The sequence below is a fragment of the Patella vulgata genome, chromosome 4, assembly GCF_932274485.2.
Source record: "Patella vulgata chromosome 4, xgPatVulg1.2, whole genome shotgun sequence".
NCBI lineage: Eukaryota > Metazoa > Mollusca > Gastropoda > Patellidae > Patella > Patella vulgata.
This window is the reverse complement of record NC_065882.2, coordinates 67,649,787-67,670,639: the sequence shown is the minus strand read 5'-3', so window position 1 is coordinate 67,670,639 and position 20,853 is coordinate 67,649,787. Positions and strand designations below refer to the sequence as shown.

Below are 20,853 nucleotides of genomic sequence, written 5' to 3'. Positions count from 1 at the left end.
TCCAGAAATCTTACATGTTCGTGGGATCGTAATGCAGAAAGACGCAAGGTTAAAATGCCGAAGAAGCCTGATGGATTTTGCAGTAGAAATGCCGGTAGCTACCGCAGTATTCTTACCAGGAAGCGAGAACAACATGGTGGTGGACTGGAACCTAAAAGTTCAAAAAGTATATTTAATTTTTCTGATTCCCTAATGGGTGGAATCGATGCTTTATGGCGACAGAAATTAATGTGTGACGTTGTTTTGGTTGTAGAAGGAAAAAGTCTCCTTGCCCACAAACTCGTTCTAGCATCATGCTCTGATTATTTCTTTGAGAAGTTTAGTGATGGCAAAGACAAACCTGGTTGCAACCAGTTAGAGCTACAGGATATCAAGTCCAGCGCCATGATGTCTATTTTAGAATGTATGTATACTGGTCGGATATCACTGACACATAATACAATTAAAGACGTTCTTTCAGCTGCCACTGTTCTAGGATTCCTTGGTATCCACGAAGCATGTGAGCAGTATCTTGTTGAGCATCTTACTATTGATAACTGTTTTTTGTACATGGATACAGCTTGTACTTATGATCTTGAGTTACTCTCCAGTCAAACCCTTGAAATGGCAGCTAAGAATTTTCAAACTGCTACTAAGAAAATGGAATTTCGCTACGCGCCAGTAGAACAACTTTTGTCCTTGTTGAAGCGGAATGATCTGGTAGTTAAAAACGAATATACGGTATTTGACCGTGTTCTCAGCTGGGTTGAGGTTGACAAACAGAGAAGAATTGAATACGCTTCAGAACTTCTTGGTGCAGTCCGTTTACCCCTTTTGTCGCCTTCAGAGATAATTGATAAAGTGGAGAATGTGGGATGTCTCAAAGACATTCCTGACTGTCAAAAATTGGTGAAAGAAGCTTTACATTACCATTGCATGCCCTGTCGCCAGTCGTTACTTCAGGTGAGATAAAACTTATAATTCAAGAGGTCGGCCGACCGCTCTGAACATTGGTCGTCTGTGTTCGCAAAGCAGTTAGGGCAATAACATCTACAAGATGGTTCTGAAATTTGAGTCAAAACAAACGCTACATTTAGTTAAGACTGGTGATGTGCAAGAGGCAATCCATGCATATTTGTCTGGAACGATTCTTATTTGTTTTTTTATAAGCTGATATAATAAAATCATCAATTGTTATTGTAGTTATTGTTGAAACTATACCCTTAATTCCCCTTTTATACATTCGATTAAGATGAATTATACGATAAATTACAAAGTCAATCAGTTGTGATAAGATAAGAAACTCGCAATCATATCTGAAAACTGTTACTTTTGAATTTGTAATTTTTCAGACTGAACTAACAGAACCCAGGATTCCGTATAGAGATAACTGTTTGGTGGCTGTAGGAGGTGCACCGAGGTTGAAAACAGATCGTGTAAGCTGTGATATCATGGTACTAGATGTTAATAAACCGGGCAGTAAATGGGAGCTCACTGCATGTTTACCAGAACCACGACACCACCATGCTGGTAATTAAATATAAACTGTTTACATCTAATTGCTTGATTATCCTGTATAAATAATTATTGATCAAATATTAAGCTGATCAAAATCCAACATAATTTTAATTAGAATGCGATTTCGATTATTTTATTTATTTCTGAACTAACACTACATTTTATTTAACCAACATTCTGTTAATACCGAGTTAGAATTATATTTATCTCTGACAACTTTTTTTGCAAAAGCGTGAATAACCTGCAGGTCACTATCATTTACTCTGGGGTTTTAAAATCACAATACGCATACGAATGCTGACAATTTGATTGGTCAGTAAGATCATGTGATCTGAACACCAAGTCACCAACTTCAAAGAAACTATGCCAAATGTTAAGGGATTTCAACATAGGATATACACCAACCTGTAAACTTTGATGATACCCAAACACAATTTTAATTTCAATTATAACAGTAAATCACTTCAATTTTGCTTTACATTTACATTTTCATTTTAAGTTGTTGTTCTGAATGGATTTCTGTATGTTGTTGGAGGAGAAACAACAAATCATCATGGTTTCCCATCTAATGCAGCACTCCGCTATGATCCCAGACATGACAGTTGGATGCAGATTGCTAATATGAAAGATAGAAGGGAAAGTTTTCAGATGACAGTCTTAAACAACATGTTGTATGCAGTAGGTAACTGCTTGATATTATCAAATTAATAGCAAAAATAAATTCCTCTATATATTTCTAATGTGATATTAAATCGGTTGCATACAAGGCCGGACACAGGCCGGGGATACACTGCCCTGTTGGATTGGAGTGTTGTGTGTTGTGTTGTTTGGTAACTAAACGCACACCCACAATGATAGCAGAATATTCTTACTCTATCTAAATGCAAAGAAAACAAAAATATTTTTAAGTACTGAAAGGTTTAAAGGGGAGAGAGAGAGAAATGGGGTTTAACGTCCACTCGACACAAACTAGGTCATTTCGGGACTAACATATGGTTTAATTTTATTTACATAATTCGCTTGCGCGTAGGGGTCTTTAGCAGTGGGAGGAAACCGGAGGACCCGGAGAAAACCCACGAGGTTGGACAGGCGACCCTACTCCTTGCCACGTACAACCGCGGATTCGAAACCACGCCAGTCGACTCAATGACAGACTTTATGATACAGCGCGCGCACGCTAACCATTCAGCCATCCAACCCCCAAGGTTTAAAGGAGCTAAATCGCTAATATTTGGGATCAAGAAATTGACACAAATTATGGGTTGCAACGCATATCATAATGTAATATGAATGTATATAAACTGATTTACATTCAATCGTTTCCGTTTTTACTCTAATTTCAAATCAGTTATGTTCGGCGAAATACGCGAGGCGCTTCAATCGAATGGCAATCTTTAGCGTCTGGTTATTCAAGTCTACACCAGAAGTATTTATTGCGCATGCCCTGCAGACAAGACTTGTGGAATATGTCTTACCTCTTTCTTCGAGTCCCTTGTTACGAATGTCGCTGAAACGCATTCTGGTACACGATTCGTGTACCAATGGTAAACTGTTTTTTGTCTTAATATTGGATATCAGAAGCCCACCTTTTCCCGGTAAGATCACAACATCAGTGTTGGTTTAAATTGACAAATAATTCGTGGTTTCAATGTCGAAGACTGTGGATGATATTGAGTTAAAGACTTAGCTCCTTTCATTATCACAGGAGTTATGGTTGTACATTTTATTTCTTTATCCAAACTGAATACCACACTTATATGTTAAAGATACATTATGTTAGAGCTAAATCTGTTTATTGCAGACCTTTCTTTTAGCCTCAAATGTTATATCATGAATTATTAATTAGACATTTATTCACATGACAAGCCCTTTTGAAATGGACTGAAAAACGATCTCTCTTTAATAATTGAATTTAAAAATGGATAATCGAGACATTTTTTATTATGAAAACAATGGTACGTGTATTTGATAATCCAGAGAAAGTTCATCTGGTTTTTCCGACGTGGTTTCCCCTTGTCAGTGGTGGTGCAGAACGGAGGGCCTGACAAGGACAGCTGTCTAGTCTTTCGGATGAGACGAAAAACCGAGGTCCCGTGTATACATTGGAATGCACGTAAAAGATCCCTTGGCAGTTGGAATTCGATATAAGAGTAGGCGATAGTGCCGCTGTCCGGGCAAAATTTCCCTCATAGCACACTGTATGGCGTATGCCCGTCTTCATTAGCCCAGTATAGGAGCAGAACAGTAGGACGTTAAACCCCATTTCATTTCATTTCATTTGTATTTGATAATCGAGACTATATTGTGAACACTTTTAAAGAATGACAACTTCGCTCAGAATAAGATAATTTTACTGAAATTTTCAATAATGACTTTTTCATTATCTATATTTGAACTATTATAGAGGGACGGCCAGCTCGTTATCTAAATCTTACATAATGCTTCTTTAAAGATTAACACTGTACATAGCCCGTCCCCGGTTCTTTCTGTACACAAACTGAATACAAAATTAAAATAATACAAATTAACAACGTACATACACCGTTTCCTTCTTTACACAAACCGAATAAGATATTTTAAAAATATTAAAGAGATATTCGTGACACCTAAAATGTTAATAAGATTTCGTAAATCAAAGTGAATGAGTAAGATTGTCGAAATCAGTTCAAGATCAATAGACGTTGTCTTGTTAATATTAATATTCCAAACATGAAGGTGACCTCCACGCTGTTAAATTATATAATTATTAACCTATCACAATAGTATCTTCAAAAAGTTCAATCAATGAAAGGATCTAAAAAATAAAATCAAATGTTTTATTTCAGGTGGAAGAACAGGTGAAAATAAGTCCCTATCATCAGTCGAAAGGTACGATCCAAGTAAAGATGAATGGAAATATATACTGCCATTATCATCTCCGAAACGTAGTGTAGCTGTAGCAACACTTGCTGGAAAATTATATGCCGTGGGTGGAGCAGGTAAGCATTTTTTATTTAAACGAATACCCAACAGAACAAAATAGAAATGATTGTACAACATTTTATAAAACCTTTGATGACACTTCGGGTGGGGACAGAGGGGTTGTCACGGTGGCTAAGTGGCTAAGACGCTGGCTCGCTAGCCTTGAGGTCGGGTATTCGATCCCTGCATTGGCCAAGAAAGTTCATCCAGATTTCGCCAAGAAAGTTCATCCAGATTTTCCGGCGTGGCCCCCCTTGTCAGTGATGCAGAACGGGGGGCCTGACAGGGACAATTGTCTAATCGTTCGGTTGGGACGAAAAACCGAGGTCCCGTGTACACATTGGCGTACACGTAAATGATCCCTTGACAGTTGGAATTCGATAGAAGAGTAGGCCATAGTGACGCTGTCCGGGCAAAATTTCCCTCATAGCACAATAGCTCAGTTTGGAGCAGAACAGTAGGACGTTAAACCCCATTTGATTTCATTTAATTACACTTCAGATTGTTGTACATCTATGTTATGATGGATTAGAAATTTGGAACGGGAAAGAGACACCCTTCGAGTAGTTGAGATTGAATGTAAAAACTTTATTTCTATGGTGATATGTGTAAAGTGGTGGGCGCGCGGGTTTTGGGGGTGGGAGTGGGTGGCAGAATTGTGGTTGTCATTGTAGACTTAATCTTTCCGGAACACTTGTTGATTTGAATATCTATACTATATTTGTGGTTGTCGTTTTCTGTTTGTTTGGGGTTGGTGGTTGCATTATAGTTTGGGGTATAATGACAGCTCCAACCGGGTTACACTACCACTTGCGGAGTTATTTTACTTCTGGAACAGGGTCCCACACTTGCAACGCCGGATCTGCCGCTAGTATTTTATAAAATTAATTACATTTATTGTCGGCTTGAAATTGTTGCCTCTTTAAATCCGACAAGATTATATCTTAAAAGCTTATATTATGTTATATTTCGAAATATGTCTATTACCTCTTTTTCATTCATAAAAAAAGTAGATAATAATCTTGTGAATATTTCTTTTCCCATCTCTTTATGTGACTCATGTTAATGTGACATAATGAGTAGGCGCAAACCTCTTGAGAATGATGGAGACCGGAATTCATTTTATTACCAATGTCATTGTCGGTTCCTGTGATATCAAAATTGTCAATTATAGTTGTCTGTATACAAGAGCGTTATTACATTTAAACCTATCATTATTATATGTTGCAGAAACACAAATTATATCGAGTCGTGTCGAGCGATATTGTCCTTCTACCAACAAATGGGAGATCAGGAAGTCCATAAATACACCACGATTCTACGGGCATCTGAATCCAATAGGCGGTCATCTATACTTAATCGGGGGTGCTACCATCGACGAACATGATGCTGTAATTTGTGTGGAAGCTATTGAACGTTATACACCCTTGACGGATACTTGGGTTGCTTTTACTGAAAGTCTTGTACCGAGACCAAGATCGGAATCTGGTTGCGTTGCCATTAACAACAAGATATACATCGCTGGTGGTTATAATTGGAATAAAAAACAAAGACTCGCTAAGGTGGAGTGTTACGACACAGCCACTAATTCATGGTCAAGTGTTGAATCAATGGGGAGCAAATTTACCGGAGTAGCTCTTTGCTCTTTAAGAATTTATGACCTACCAAAATCGTAAATTACAGCTATTAACTGAATTAGAAATTATCTTGAAACAAATGACAAGTTTAGCCTTAAACAGCAAGTTATAATCGATTGTATAGTAAAGAGTGAGGTTGAGAAAATAAAAAAAAATTTATCCCTTGCTTTGAATCAGTTCTTCTTTTCAACAAATGTTTTAACTAACGACCATTAGATTAATTATCAAGTTAAGATTTTGAAATAAATTCCATTCGTTGATTTAAGTATCATGGCCATTTTCTATTTATTTTTTACACTAGTCAAACAAATCAACTATTTTCTGTGAAAACAGTTCGAGAGAATGCTGATAACGATTGGAAACAAAATATTATATTTATTTTATTTGCATGACAGGACCATGTGTGTGTGTATGGGGGGGGGGGGGCACTTACTTCGTCTGGACAAAAATTGGTCATTATCGAAAATCCTGTCCACAGTTATAGAGATCGATAAGAATAAAATGAAGTAACTGGACAAAACTATATCTCAAATGGCAGAATGCTGCGAACAATTTTCAGAAATATGTAAACATCAAGTGGTTCACCAATTGCACCCTGTCGCAAGAGAAAAAAACAGGATAGATCCTTCCACCAAAGTTAATATTTGTTCATCCCTCCAACTTTTACCAAGTTCGACTAGGACCGAATCTCAAACATCCACTGTTCTGTAGGTCAACAGAGACTATAGACGCATTGGACGATAAAATATAGTATGTCCATATGGTTATAGAAAGGATGTAGTAAAGACCTTCTGTTGTCTTGGACGGATATACAGTTAATTAGAGTAGACTTCAACTAGAACTTATTAAAAATTCATTAAAAAAGTAGTTATCTTAGGGTGTTCTTGCCAGCCCTTTGATTGTTTGATTATCGATTTCAGTAATATAATCGAGTTAATAGTAAAGTAATTAGTTGCATTCTCGTGGTATATAAACCATAGACAATTACACCGCGACTCATTAACTCGCCATTTGTACCCTTTTCTACACAATCTTGAGTCCGGAAATGAAATCCAAGTTATCAAGTATAATTGCTGACGTGTTGGTGATGATTTATGACGTGTTTATATATTACCGTCTGCTGTTAGTATTATTGATATAACAACCGTGTGAAGTCGTCCTGTCAAGTCTGAAACTATTAACATTATCATCAGTACAGGTTTTCAGTGACTTAAAGGAGCCAAGTCGCTAATATTTGGGACCTAGAAATTGACACAAATGGGTGGCAACGCATACAATAATGTAATATGAATGTATATAAATTGATTTACATTCAATCGTTTCTGTTTTTACTGTAATTTCTAATCAGTTAGGTTCGGCGAAATACGCCAGTATTCTCAATCGAATTTCAATCTCTAGCGCCGATAGTATTTATTGGACATGCTCTCCAGATAAGAATATAGCGTCACCGTTTGACATGATTTGTGGAATATGTCTAGCCTCGAGTCCATTATTACAAATAGCGCTGAAACGCATTATGGTACACGATTCGTGTACCAATTGTAAAATGTTTATTTTGTCTTAAATATTGGGTATCAGAAGGCCATCTTTTCCCGGTAAGATCACAACATCAATGTTGATTTAAACCGACAAATAAATCCTGTTTTCAATATCGAAGATTTTGGATGATATTGAGTTAGAGACTGGGCTACTTTACTTTAACCTGCAATCTTCAAGCAAAAATACTTATAATGAAGTGCTTTCTCATTTTGAAATAAGGTAACAAGACAGGTTTTAAAAAAATAAATAAATAAATATAAGGAAAGACAACTCTGCTGTCATTTTTAGCTTGACTCCTTCTGAAATCCACGTTCAAACATTTAGACCAGTGTCATCCACTAGGCAGAATAAGCTCGCGCGTTTTATACCATCCGATACCACTACCCACATTTGCTATACATTTGTATATAAACCAATAGAAACATTGATTTTGGACAATTTTAAAGACGCATTTGAGCATAAAATTAAGGGAAACAGCTACTGCCAATAATCGATACGGTCCATCCCCTACATATATTTTGTCGCAGGCCATAGAAATTACATATACATGAAGTTGTTAATGGTGATATACCTATGTTTACTTTTAAGTAATTATAGAAACACTCTCCCTCATAACTTGAAAGTCCTATGTTCAATCCCAGATTTAGCCGAGAAAGTTCGTCGGGATTTATCCGCGTGGTTCCCTCTTGTCAGTGGTTCAGAACAAGTGGCTTGACAAGAGACAACGTATAGCTCCTCAGAGGGAACGAAAAATCGAGGTCCCGCGTACACATTGGCGTGCACGTAAAAGATCCCTTGGTAATTGCAATTCGATATAAGAGTAGGCCGTAGCGCCGGTGTCCGGACAGAATTTCCCTCATTTGCCCGTCTTCATTAGCCCAGTCGGTGCAGAACAAAAGGACCCTAAACCCGTTTTCATTTCATGGCCTTCGCACCCCAAAAGGAAATAGGCATTGATAACAACATCGATTGGCTTTCCTACACATCATCTCGATCGTAATGGCCTTCTCTACTAACAGCACTGTTGTTCCCTATAAATGGCATTGGTGCTTTTCTTACAAAAGGTGCAATTCTTATAAAGAATACAACTAAAATACAAAAAAGCTGCATTTATAGACAGTTATAACAGGCACCAAGGACATTTCAACAGGACATCTGTCTAAATAAATAAAATGTCTTTTAACCTTTTGCATAATAACCCTCAACGTAATTGGTAAAACAAAACCGGCACAGTTGTCATGTCATCAGACTTATTCATGGGAAGCAACTGAAATGTATCATCATTATTAACACAGTAAAACGATTGTTCTTTAAAAAAACGGTACCCACACATATGCTCGACTCATGTTCACGGTCCACTAGGCAAGAAATGTGGAATGCACGAAAACGATGATCTACAGATGAGTGGTAGGATTGCTGAGATAGCTCAAGTGGACGACGTCGTGTCACCACACCAGAAGGAGAGCTATAATTTCGCTTTATATCCCCGGGTTACAGATTCTTGGCGGTAAAGTCACCAACGGTCGAAAGCGCTTCGTATGCCAACGATCGGCGCACAGTATGCTCAAGTTGGTGAAGATTCAAACCTCGACCAAGCAACATTGATGGAAGAGTTTACTTGCGGTCTTTACTTTTGATCGTCAGTTTAGCTGAATTCAATATTATGCTGAGCCATTGTTACCATTTCTATAGTTAAGAAATGCTTGGGCATTGGAAATTTATGTTCGAATGTTTTAAGTCCAACGTGCTCGTATGATTATTAATCTGTGCCTATTGCAAATAAACCTTTCTGGCCTCTTCAGCTGATGTTGGTCATGAGAACGACACGACCGAAAACATGCTGTGGGCTATAGGCCAATTCTTCCCTAATTACCACTCGACTATTCGATCATAATTCAATAACCAACCTTTGGAGTCATTTTTACATTTCTTTATTTTAATCCTCTTCTTCGGTCACATCCAGTCTGAAGGATTCTGACAGATACATGTCGTTGGAACCTGCAGTGATGTAGTATTCCCCTTCATCTTCAAGTTGTACGCTATATGTTGTCATTATTATAGATGACGCAAAATGGTCTTCAAGTTTCAGAATATAAAAACCTGAAAAATCATACGATTTCCGTCCGTTTGGGTTTCGCAATTGATACACCCTTATTTCGGGACTCGTCATACCAAACACGTTGCACACCACGGAAAAAGCTGCTCCGAGCTTCATAGATAATGGTTGTGCTGTATTTTGACATTTCATATATGTTTTCGACAACGTTTTTGGCTTCGATTGATTTTCGGGGAAAACTCTATACATCCTCTTTATATCGAGTGACCAGTATATAAAAGCACCATCACGTGACCTGAAGTTAAGAATACTGGAATATATACCATTGTTAGTAAGGGGGTCAGATAGGTCAAAAGAATTATCAATAATTGCCATTGTAAAAGATGATGTAATGGAATTTTCGTCAGTTTCATTGTAAATTGAAACTGATTGGTTCGTATAAAAGTTTGTTGTTGAATAGACAGAAGTCAAATTGGCGGTTAATGACTCTATTTTTGTGAACAGATGTATATCTTCAAGATAATCACTTGGATTATAAACTATTGTTGATTGGTTGGCGTATTGTATATCGTAACTTGGAACCAACTCTTCTTTAGCATTGTTGTATGACGATAAATTTTTATCTTGTGGAATACGTAATTGAAAGAATAATTCGTCTGCCTTGCTCATAGTAATGAAAGTTATCATAAGAAGGCTGCCTGGGTCAGTTGATACCATGGAGTTTCTCAGTACTTAAATTAGTTTATGGCGACGCCACTCTCTCTGTTGTAGTAGGCAAACGCCGGATCCTGAAAATATTATTTACATGCTGTAACAATCTTTAAGGATTTTATTTTTAATTTATCTCCTGTTTTTTTAGATAGCTTTCCAACAGACTAGCAAGAGAGGTTGAAATTATTTTGTGGGATAAGCCATGCCTTTATGTCCGTCTATAATGATAATCCTAGTCGTTTGGCCATGTTAACTGATTTTTATGCCCATGAAAAGTTGAAGTATTGTTCACCAAGTATGTTGGTTATCACTACTGTCACTACAAACAAGAAACACTCTATGAAAACCTTGTAGAATGTGGTACCACACAGGGAGGTGGGGACCTGGGAAGAAATTGTGGAACTCTTGTGGTGAAATACACCACAGACCAAAACACTTAATCAAAATCGTATGGAATGTAGTACCACACAGAGAGATAAGTGGGACGGAGAAGACATTTTGAAAAAAATCGTTTGTTTTGTTTTTTTGTATGTCCAAAGACACTAAATTTTGATAAGATTTATTTGGTCGAACTTCTGTCAATATCTTGTGGAACTGTTCTAATGAAAAAAAAATCCACACAAAAGCCCCCAAACCTTGCTATAAATGCTACTCTCGGAATACAAGATTTGATATTATTTGTTTTAAAAACGCGATGTTGATGCAGCGGTACTTTAAGTCGGGTTAGGAATAGGGGGCGGAAACGTCGCTGTCGTATCACAATTTCCTCATTAGCTCAATTGGTGCATTTCAGAAAAACTTCATAAATCCGATTTGATTTTATTTCAAATCCCGAAAGGATGTTTGTACTGATAACCAGAGATAAACCTGTAAACAATTGTAGAGGAAAATTGACACAAATTCCAGGGGGGCTTGACAAATCTCTAGTAATAAAATTAAAGTTTTGAGAAAACAGATTTCTGATTAAAAGTTCGTGGTCCTAGACACAAAAGACCTATCCTGAATATTCAACCTTTGCAAAATAAGAATTCAAAATTTTAATTTATGCAGAACAGAACAGTTGAGGTTCAACTAAATTTCGTCTGTTTTTCATAAATTCTTCACTGAATATTCAACCTTTGAAAAATAAGAATTTTAATTTATTATATACACCTCTATAAAACACTCAAATTTTTTTTCAACTGTTCTGTTCTGCATAAATTAAAATTTTAAATTCTTATTTTTCAAAGGTTGAATATTCAGTGAAATATTTATATAAAAAAACAGACGAAAGGTTTATAAAAGTTTTACTACTTACCACACCATTCTGGAAAGAAAACTACATATTCATTCTGTATTATTATGTATGACTTTATGATCAAATCTTGGTCAATATCATCTACGTCAAATTCAATACACGCAATGAAATAATCACTGTTTTCATCATTCACGAACCGTATTTTAAATCCGCTAACATCAATCTCAGATTTCTCCTTATAAAAAATAAATAAATGTTTGTTTTAAATCAACAAAACCGTACTTTAAATGTAACTTATTTGAGTTTTCAACAGTTTCAACTACGGTAACATTCACGACCTGGCTAAGGGAGTATAAATGCCATAATGGACTAACAATTCACATAATATGACTGGAGTTTGGAATGTAAGGACACTATACAAGTTCCCTTAGAAAATGGATAGGTACAAGTACGATGGATAGATTCAAGGATTGTTACTTTATCGCCTGAACATACACCTCTCGGTGGAGCCATACACACAAAAAATAAGGTCATACTACCCCACCCATACTCGATACAAACGAGATAAGATCATACTACCCATTTATATTCCATACAAACGCGAAAACATCATAATACCCCATTTTACAAACGAGATAACATCATACTATCCATTTATGTATATATATATATATATATATATATGGGTTGTTTGTTTAGGGGGGTTGGGGCGGCCTAGTGGTTTAGAGTGTCGCGCTTCGACCTCTAGCTGGCCGGTCACCTCTGGATTGCGGCTGTGGTTTCGATCCCTGGTGTGAGCGTATGTGGCTTGGAGATAGGGGCGCCTTCTCAACCTCGTGGATTTACTCCGGATACTCCGGTTTCCTTCCACAGGAAAGACCACTGCGCGTGCGCTGAGATAATAATAATGAAAATATCACCTTCGGTGGAAGCGGACGTTAAACACTAAGAACAACATTATTGTGTTTGTTTGGAGTATAAAAGGGAATGCCTGATCTTATCTCGTTTGTATGGCGTAAAAATGGGGTAGTATGATCGTATCGCGTTTGTTTGGAATATAAATGGATAGTATATACTCCATACAGATTAGACTCAGACTATATGTCACACACAATTTACTAGTTTCCACCAGCTTTGTCTTCACCCAAGTCATAATACATGGATTAAGCATCCTTGGTGAACCCTACGATAGTTAATTGACCAATTTTGTTATACTTTGTTATCCGTGTATCTTTCACGTCAAATAACTCACCTCTTGTAATCTTTTGTTGGTGAATCTCAGGACTTTACTAAGAAAATCTGTACTCGGATCCTAGAAATAAAAACAACATTTATAGCATTTTTAAAGTTGTAGTCAGTCTATAAATTCGACCATTACTCAAGATAAAAGTTTATCAAAGGCTTTATGGCCTTTAAGCTAAATATAAAATATATGAATAAATAGAAGAATTTGGCGACCGGAGGAGCTTGTTCAAATTTAATCACACGATACAATTGTTTTTACATAACTTACAGTAGCATGTGCTGGTCGTTTTTGTTGATCGATTCTTTCCCATGCATGTTTACTATCAAGTATCTTATAAACATCCGTCATCTGTAATTGAATACTTTAAGCGGTTAGTTAATGTTTGTAATTGCAATAAAAGATGTATTGAACGTACTTCAAAATGATACATAAAATTGTATACCCAAAACCAGGGTTATTGTTGTCAGTGAATATAACGTTGTACATGTACACTGGTAGTAATATATTTTCCGATTGTGTCAAATGAAACCAAAAAAAATAAATTAAAAAATACAGTTATAACATTTTAAAATTATTGAAGTTTTGAAATTGATTAATATCCTTTTCTATGTCAGTCAGTTAATTCTATTCTGTGTACTTATTCCAACTACACGCTACGTCTTTAATACTTATAAACTACAACACATATTTATAAACAAAAAAACAAAATTATTATACGTGGGGAATAATATAATGACTACAATAATTAAACATGGCGTATACTTAAAGAGCAATCAAGTGACCGAGAAAATATTTCTGTACTGATAGCCAGTGGTTACTATATCCATGGCAAGTTCACATTAATCTGATTAAAATTAATTCAGCTAACTTAACTCAAAGTGGCAACTATAGACCTCCCGTAAAAACGTCTTTGCCAATGATCGGAAACACCTTTAATTCCCTCAGACGCCAGTGACGTCACAGTGACTGAATACATATTCGTAATGTTTATTCCTTGATTACATATATCCAGCCGGGGGGTGTATTCATTAACGCCTGGCTGATTCCTTAATCCCGTAATTAAATCACCTAATTGACTGTGACTACGGAATAAATTGTTTTGTAATTTATTTTAATTTAAGATCCAATTTAGAATTTATTTTATAATGGCTAACAAAGAAAGTCGCCGTAGCCATATTCCCCTTGTCCTTTCGACTAGAACAAATTGGAGTAAGAAGATATTAAACCTATAACAATTGGCTTCCAATTAAAACAAAAAGATTGGTGTGAAATAGTTATCGACGGCGCTACGAACATAATAGAAGCCAATAGCTTTATTAATTGTTGAATTTTACGAAACGAAATGATTTCAAGCACCGGTCATTTCGTGGTGGCAATTCTACATGTGATCGACAACAATGTTTCATTCCGGAGCAACACCAATTGGGTTGATTCGTTTTACTTCGAATCCAGAGGTTAGTGCTGCCATGATGTTTTTCTTTTCCAAGTGCCCTCACTTTTGTTTCCAAACCTGGAAAGAGAGAGAGCTAAATGGGGTTTAACGTCCACTCGACACAAACTAGGTCATTTCGGAACTAACATATGGGTTTTTAAATTTTTATTTCAATAATTCGCTTGCGCGCAGGGGTCTTTAGCAGTGGGAGGAAACCGGAGGATCCGGAGAAAACCCACGAGGTTGGAATCCAAACCTGGAAGAAATTGTAATAGGCTAATTCAAATGCTATATTAAACATTTATTTGAGAAAATACTTCGTTCCAAAGACATTCCAAGATATATTCTAACAATAATCTACTTTGAATGAGTGAGAGAGAGGGAGAGCGAAATGAGGTTTAACGTCTACGCGACACAAATTAGATCATTTCGGGACTAACGTAGGGGTCTTTAGCAGTGGGAGGAAACCGAGGGACCAGGAGAAAACCCACGAGGTTGGACAGGTGACCCTACTTCTTGTCACATACAGCCGGGAAACCGACACCACGCCAGCTACAAATAAAACAAATCTACCTTTAGCTGTGCGCCAGACATCGAAGATGTGCTTCGTATTCACAAAGTTTTCGCGAATCCGTTCACCGATTTGTGAATGATAATCCGTGATCAGAGTTGCCGACTGTATATCATTTTCCTGGAGTAATCATCGTACGTGGCGAATGAGACGTGGTTATAAATTAACACCTCGATGTTAGGACTGAGTGCGCCGCCAGATCCAAGATACAGGTTTACACCAAACCTTGCAATGTGAAAAATACGAATTAAGACTTACCTGGACTAACTGTATAACAAAAACAACAGATTTCTCCACATCCAGCGTTGAGATCGGGTGTATCTGCCCTACCGCTCCCTCCCACCGTTATATCTTTCTCATTTAATCTAACACCGGCAATATAATCGGCATGGAATTCTTTCAATTCCAAATTGGTGATTCACGTTGGTTGCCGCAGTTGTATGGGGTGTATTCACGATCGAGAATGTCTTTACTTTTGGCGGAAGAGAATCGACGGCACATTATGTACCTTTTCTTTGCTGGAATTTCCATAACTCTCAACAGCACAAATATAATGTGGCATTTTGAAATTCACTCTAAAATATTCCAGTCACAAGTATGTAATCTATTACAATTTCAAGACGAGAAAGGCCAGCTTTTAAAAATGTTTTGAATTATAGTGATTTGTAACTTACATGTAGATAATTATAAACAGGTAATGATTAGTCAATTGGTGGTGTGTGTAGATAGTGATTAAACTTTAATAGTATATATTGTATGTGTGATCCCCGTGGCGTCACTGGCATATCAACCGGATTAAGGCTGTAATTGAAAAGTGTTTCGGGTGTCGATAATATATCGAATAATTTTAATCAGATTGGCGTCAACTTGTCGTAAAGTGTATATAGTGACCATTGGCTATAAGTACATAAAGTTTTGATCCGTCACTTGATGTGCTCTTTAAGGATAATTAATCTAAATAACAGCTAAGGATAATTAATCTAAATAACAGCTACTGATAATACTGCTAATGATGATAATAAAACAACTATTTTATTAAAATAATATTACTTAAATGATGATATGATAATGAATGATAATGTATGACAGTGAATGATAGTAATGAATAGTAATGAATGATAATGAACAGTAATGAATGATAATGAACAGTAATGAATGATAATGAATGATAATGAATGAGAATTAATAATAATGAATGAGAATGAATGAGAATGAATATTTATGAATGATAATGAATATTAATGAATATAAATGAATATTAATAAATGATAATAAATAGTAATGAATGATAATGAATATTAATGAATATTAATGAATGATAATGAATATTAATGAATATTAATGAATGATAATGAATGATAATGAATATTAATGAATGATAATGAATATTAATGAATGATAATGAATATTAATGAATGATAATGAATGATAATGAATATTAATGAATGATAGTAAATGGTAATTCATATTAATGTATGATAATGAAGGGTAATGAATTATAACGCATGATTGGGTTTAGGTCTGGGCTGCTTCTTTTGAATTGATTGGGTTGGATCGCCGACTGGTTAGCACGAGCGCGCTGTATCATAAGGCCTGTCATTGAGTCAACTGGCGTGGTTTCGAATCCCCGGTTGTACGTGTAAAGGAGTAGGGTCGCCTGTCCACCCTCGCGGGTTTTCTCCGGGTCCTCCGGTTTCCTCCCACTGCTAAAAACCCATAGGCGCAGCGTATTATTGAAATAAAAAAATTAAACCATATGTTAGTCCCGAAATGACCTAGTTTGTGTCGAGTGGACGTTAAACCCCATCTCCCTCTCTCTCTCTCTCTCTCTCTTTTGATTTGTTTTGCCTCGATCAGTTTGCGGGCCTTTTCTACAGGAAAGTTAGTTGAGTTTTAAACGATTTAATTCTATGTCCTAGGAACGATTGAAGGTGTTGGACTACAACTGATATCTGGTTTAAAGTAGATTGTGAATGATCATGGTTTACTTACATCAATTTTGTCATCCTCAACTTTGTTTACATCTTCCTGAAACACGTAATCTCAAATTTATGAATTGGAAATATCCATAGACGTTCCAAATATAGCAGATTATGGAAAAGATGGCGGCACTTATTTCATCAGAATAATCCATTCCTTTTTTAATTATTCAGATAAAACAATCCACTTATACAGTTCTAATAATAATAAAATTCATACAATTAAAGATGCATTATATAAGAGCTAAATCTGCCAATTGCAGGTCTTTATTTTTGCTTCAAATGTTATATAAACTGTTTTTTAGACATTGATTCACATGACAAGCCTATAACCAACTATCTAGGCCATGGAATGGCTGAGGTTTACACGGATAAAAAGACAGTCGCCATTTAATGATTTTATTTAAAAACGGCGAATCGAGACTAACTCTCGAATAACAAATACATAATAAACAATATATGCAACATCTTGTCAAAACTCCAAGCAGTGATAATTTCACTGATATCTAATTTGAAATAGATTGTGAATGATGATGGTTTACTTACATCAATTTTGTCATCCTCAACCGTTGTAACGATAATAATATGCCACATATTGTCAAAACTTCAAACAGGGATAACTTCGCTCGAAATAAAGTAATTTGAATAAAATTTTCAATGTATTCATTTTGCCTTAACCACTATAGCAAGAACGACCAACTCATTATTTAAATCTTACATAATGTATCTTTAATATTAACGGTAAAGCGGAATGATTAGACTATTCGAAAAATGTTACCGTTGAAGTGGCGGTGTCTCCGTTTAAAAGACCACTTAGAGATTCCAAGTTCTTCTTGGTTTCTTTAATATAATGCTCTGCCTGTTCCAGATTTTCTAACGTATTCTTGTAGACTGCTTGTAATATTGTCTTTTCGTCTTCATTGATGCCATGGCTTGACACTATTGCGAATATCTGAAGAGAAATAATATATTTGGGTTATAACGCGAAGTCGTGGAGCTTAATGGAACCGGACATGCGACTCTATACGTAAGTTGCAAAACCGGATATCCGATTTTGCCTGGCACCTTATAATTTCAATGCAAAAATACATGTATGAAATATCTAATCCATCGGAATCACAGGAATAATAAGCCTGACTGTAAATTCACCTAATATCAATGAAGAGAGATGCAGTCCCAAAGTATCACGGTCCACTCTAGTATCGAACGGCTCATTTTAACTTATTAAAGTTGTAAAAGTTCCCATATCTATCACAATGTGTAATAATATCTTTTTAGGTATATCTTACGATAATGCTACATGAAAAATCTAGGATAGCCATTTTAGTAAAAGGATAAGGTGGGGCGCCTTTTCTAGGTGCTAATAGAATGATGGGAAGTTGTATTAGACAGGTATTACGTTTAAAAATCTTACCTGAAGGACTAATATAATGGAATACAACATTCTTACTCCTGTTTTTATTCATCTGAACTTCCAGTGACAGATTTGAAGTATTTATAGACGATATTTGGTTATTGCGAAACATATGAGTCATACACAACCCATATTTAAAGGGGCTTTATTTTTATATGGTTGTATCTAGTTTATGTCTGTCTCATGTATTGTTCTTGTATTTAGCCCCGCTAGACTACAACGTCGTACTGGCGAAGATGTTTAGGTAGTATAATGGTGAAAAAACCGTGAATTTATTTTACATGAGTTTAGATTTGGTGCACTGATTAATTGGAAATTAAATTTCTACGATAGGACAGTCGTTTAGCCATGATCGTTTGGGACAGGCAATAACCTCTGGCAATTTATTTTAATCGTGTACACAACAATGTAAGTTCGTATCTCTTTAAATTTGAAATAGTTGATTGTTTAATAAGACCAGGATCTATTCTGACATTTAAATGACAAATATAATTGAACGCGATTAAAGCTGAAATGACCAAAATGATGATTTAATTCGTGCATGCTTCAACCAACCCATTTTGGCCATTTCGCCCATGCCCCCCCCCCACCGTTTTGTCGTTGTTATCCGGGATAGAAGGGGATTTCGCGTTCTTAAGTTAGTGTTATGTTCAAGCTAACGAACAATGAAACCTTTAACGAAAAAATTAATGTTGTACGCGCGTGGAAGTCGAATTAACTTATCTCTCGGAGGGGATGGGGGTATAGGGGTATAGGGGGTGTTCTTAAGAGAGGAAGGAAGGAAGGGTCGAGGCTCTGCTTAAGAAGTGTTTTTGGCGACATCTGCCTTATGTACAAAAGTTGATTTGTGTACGCAAAAGTCGAATTAAACTCGAAATTTCCACGTTTTGTCGCCCCCCCCCCCAGTGGAAAGGGGACCTGCAATTTAAAAATCAAGGTTCAAAGTATCGGGCACCCCTGTCCACTCATCTAGCACAGTAGAAATTTTGTACGCGATTTTCGAAACAACTTGAACCTAGCTCCCTTACTAATTGTTCTTCTTGTAACAAAATGGACGGATATGAATATTCGAAGCTGTGGGGGTGTCTTTGACTTTTTTGTCGTTACAAATCTTTGCAGCCCCCCAAATTTATAAACTCAAACTAAACGTTAACGATCAGACACATATGGCGATACTAGTTCACGTGTAAACAATACTTTAGATATACGTGAACAATTGGGCGGGTTATTTTCCTTTATAAAATTTAGAGATTTATGGTAGTAAACTTGATTAAACTTGTGGTGATGTATTGTTACATCAAGAAAATGGAGTATATCGAATATAGTTTAATATTTTAAAAGATGTGTAGCAATTGACCAAGTTATTGGCCGCGCTTAAAAAATACTGAAACATACAGTCGATTACTATGAGATCGCCGCCTCCTCTTTCTTAACACACCATAAGAATGACCAGTTTAAACTTAATTTAATTGTAAACTTTCTAATCGTTTTTAGTAACATAAGGTCGAATTAATGACTTTGTGTATGGTTGGCAGCAGGCATCAGCCTATATTTAGCCTGTGGGTACCTTTAATAAATTTCATATGTCTCCAAGAATATCCATTGAGTTTCTTGTCCAGCATAATATAGTATATAATATACTGAGCGCCATGGAAAACGCATCACTTAGTTTTTCGTATAACAAAATGATCCTGTAAACATATCTTATTTATTTTGCTTCTTATTGTGAACAATATTCAAATGGGAACACATCAATAACAACACATTTGTACACTTATGTATGTTTAATCTGTAATCAAGGGTACAAAGTCAGAGGGGTCAAAACCAAAAGTACGACACAGATGTTAGTAGCGCGTGTGTCCTCCACGGGCCATCATCACGGTAGGCTACAGCATTAACGCGACCTCTGCAAATGTGTAGGGCGGTCCGGTGATGAAATGTGAAGCCTCCCCACACCATTACACTTCCCCCACCCCATCGATTCGTTTCGAAGACGCAGCAGTCTGCAAGACGTTCCCCAAGACGTCTCCACACACGTTGACGGCCATCAGCGTGATACAGATGAAAGCGACTCTCATCACTGAAGAGCACACTTTGCCAGTCTAATCTTCTCCATGTCTGGTGTCCCTGAGCCCGTATCAAACGCCGCTGACGGTGATGATCCCTGCGGATAGCTCCAACATAAGGTCGTCGTGCACGGAGTCCTACTTCTCTTAGACGACGTCTTACGGTGTTAGCACTTACTGGTCCTTGTCTTCCGACGACTGCTGCACCTGTTCGAGTCGCTGGGCGGAATCTGTCACGCAGATGAGTGACCCGGATGTAGCGGTCTTGAGCCTGGGTTGTAACGCGTTGTGGACCAGGACGTTGACGGTCACGTGTTGATCCAGTAACTCGAACACGTTCCACCAACCTTACAATAGTGGACTGATGACAATTGAAGTGTCTGGCAATAGCACGTGTAGACATGCCAGCCCTGGACATTCCCATGGTTTCATTCCGTTGATTTTCAGTAAGTCTCGGCATCTCTAGCTCCAACAACCAATGACGACAGATTGACGTTTCACAGTTCA

General features: G+C 36.8%; 1 protein-coding gene and 1 long non-coding RNA gene across 2 annotated transcripts; one reads left to right on the top strand and one right to left on the bottom strand.

Annotated features, from left to right (window-relative positions):
* Positions 1-228: 228 nt before the first annotated feature.
* Positions 229-1,336, top strand: LOC126818033 (protein tramtrack, beta isoform-like). Its single transcript, XM_056100291.1, has 3 exons — positions 229-328; positions 662-793; positions 1,332-1,336. The coding sequence occupies exons 1-3, from the start codon at positions 229-231 to the stop codon at positions 1,334-1,336; spliced, it is 237 nt and encodes a 78-aa protein (XP_055956266.1).
* An 8,213-nt stretch (positions 1,337-9,549) lies between these two features.
* LOC126818413 (uncharacterized) lies at positions 9,550-18,344 on the bottom strand. Its single transcript, XR_007679225.1, has 7 exons — positions 18,281-18,344; positions 17,645-17,818; positions 16,880-16,915; positions 13,152-13,232; positions 12,891-12,950; positions 11,699-11,873; positions 9,550-10,478 (listed from the first exon to the last, which is right to left on the bottom strand). It is a non-coding gene; the product is annotated as an uncharacterized LOC126818413 (long non-coding RNA).
* Between the last annotated feature and the right edge of the window lie 2,509 nt (positions 18,345-20,853).

Excerpts from the sequence above, each read along its gene's own strand:
- LOC126818033 (XM_056100291.1), top strand. The coding sequence starts at position 229 with ATGTGTGACGTTGTTTTGGTTGTAGAAGGAAAAAGTCTCCTTGCCCAC. Across the intron at positions 329-661 it reads CTTTGAGAAGTTTAGTGATG|TAGAACAACTTTTGTCCTTG; the intron begins GCAAAGACAAAC and ends GCTACGCGCCAG.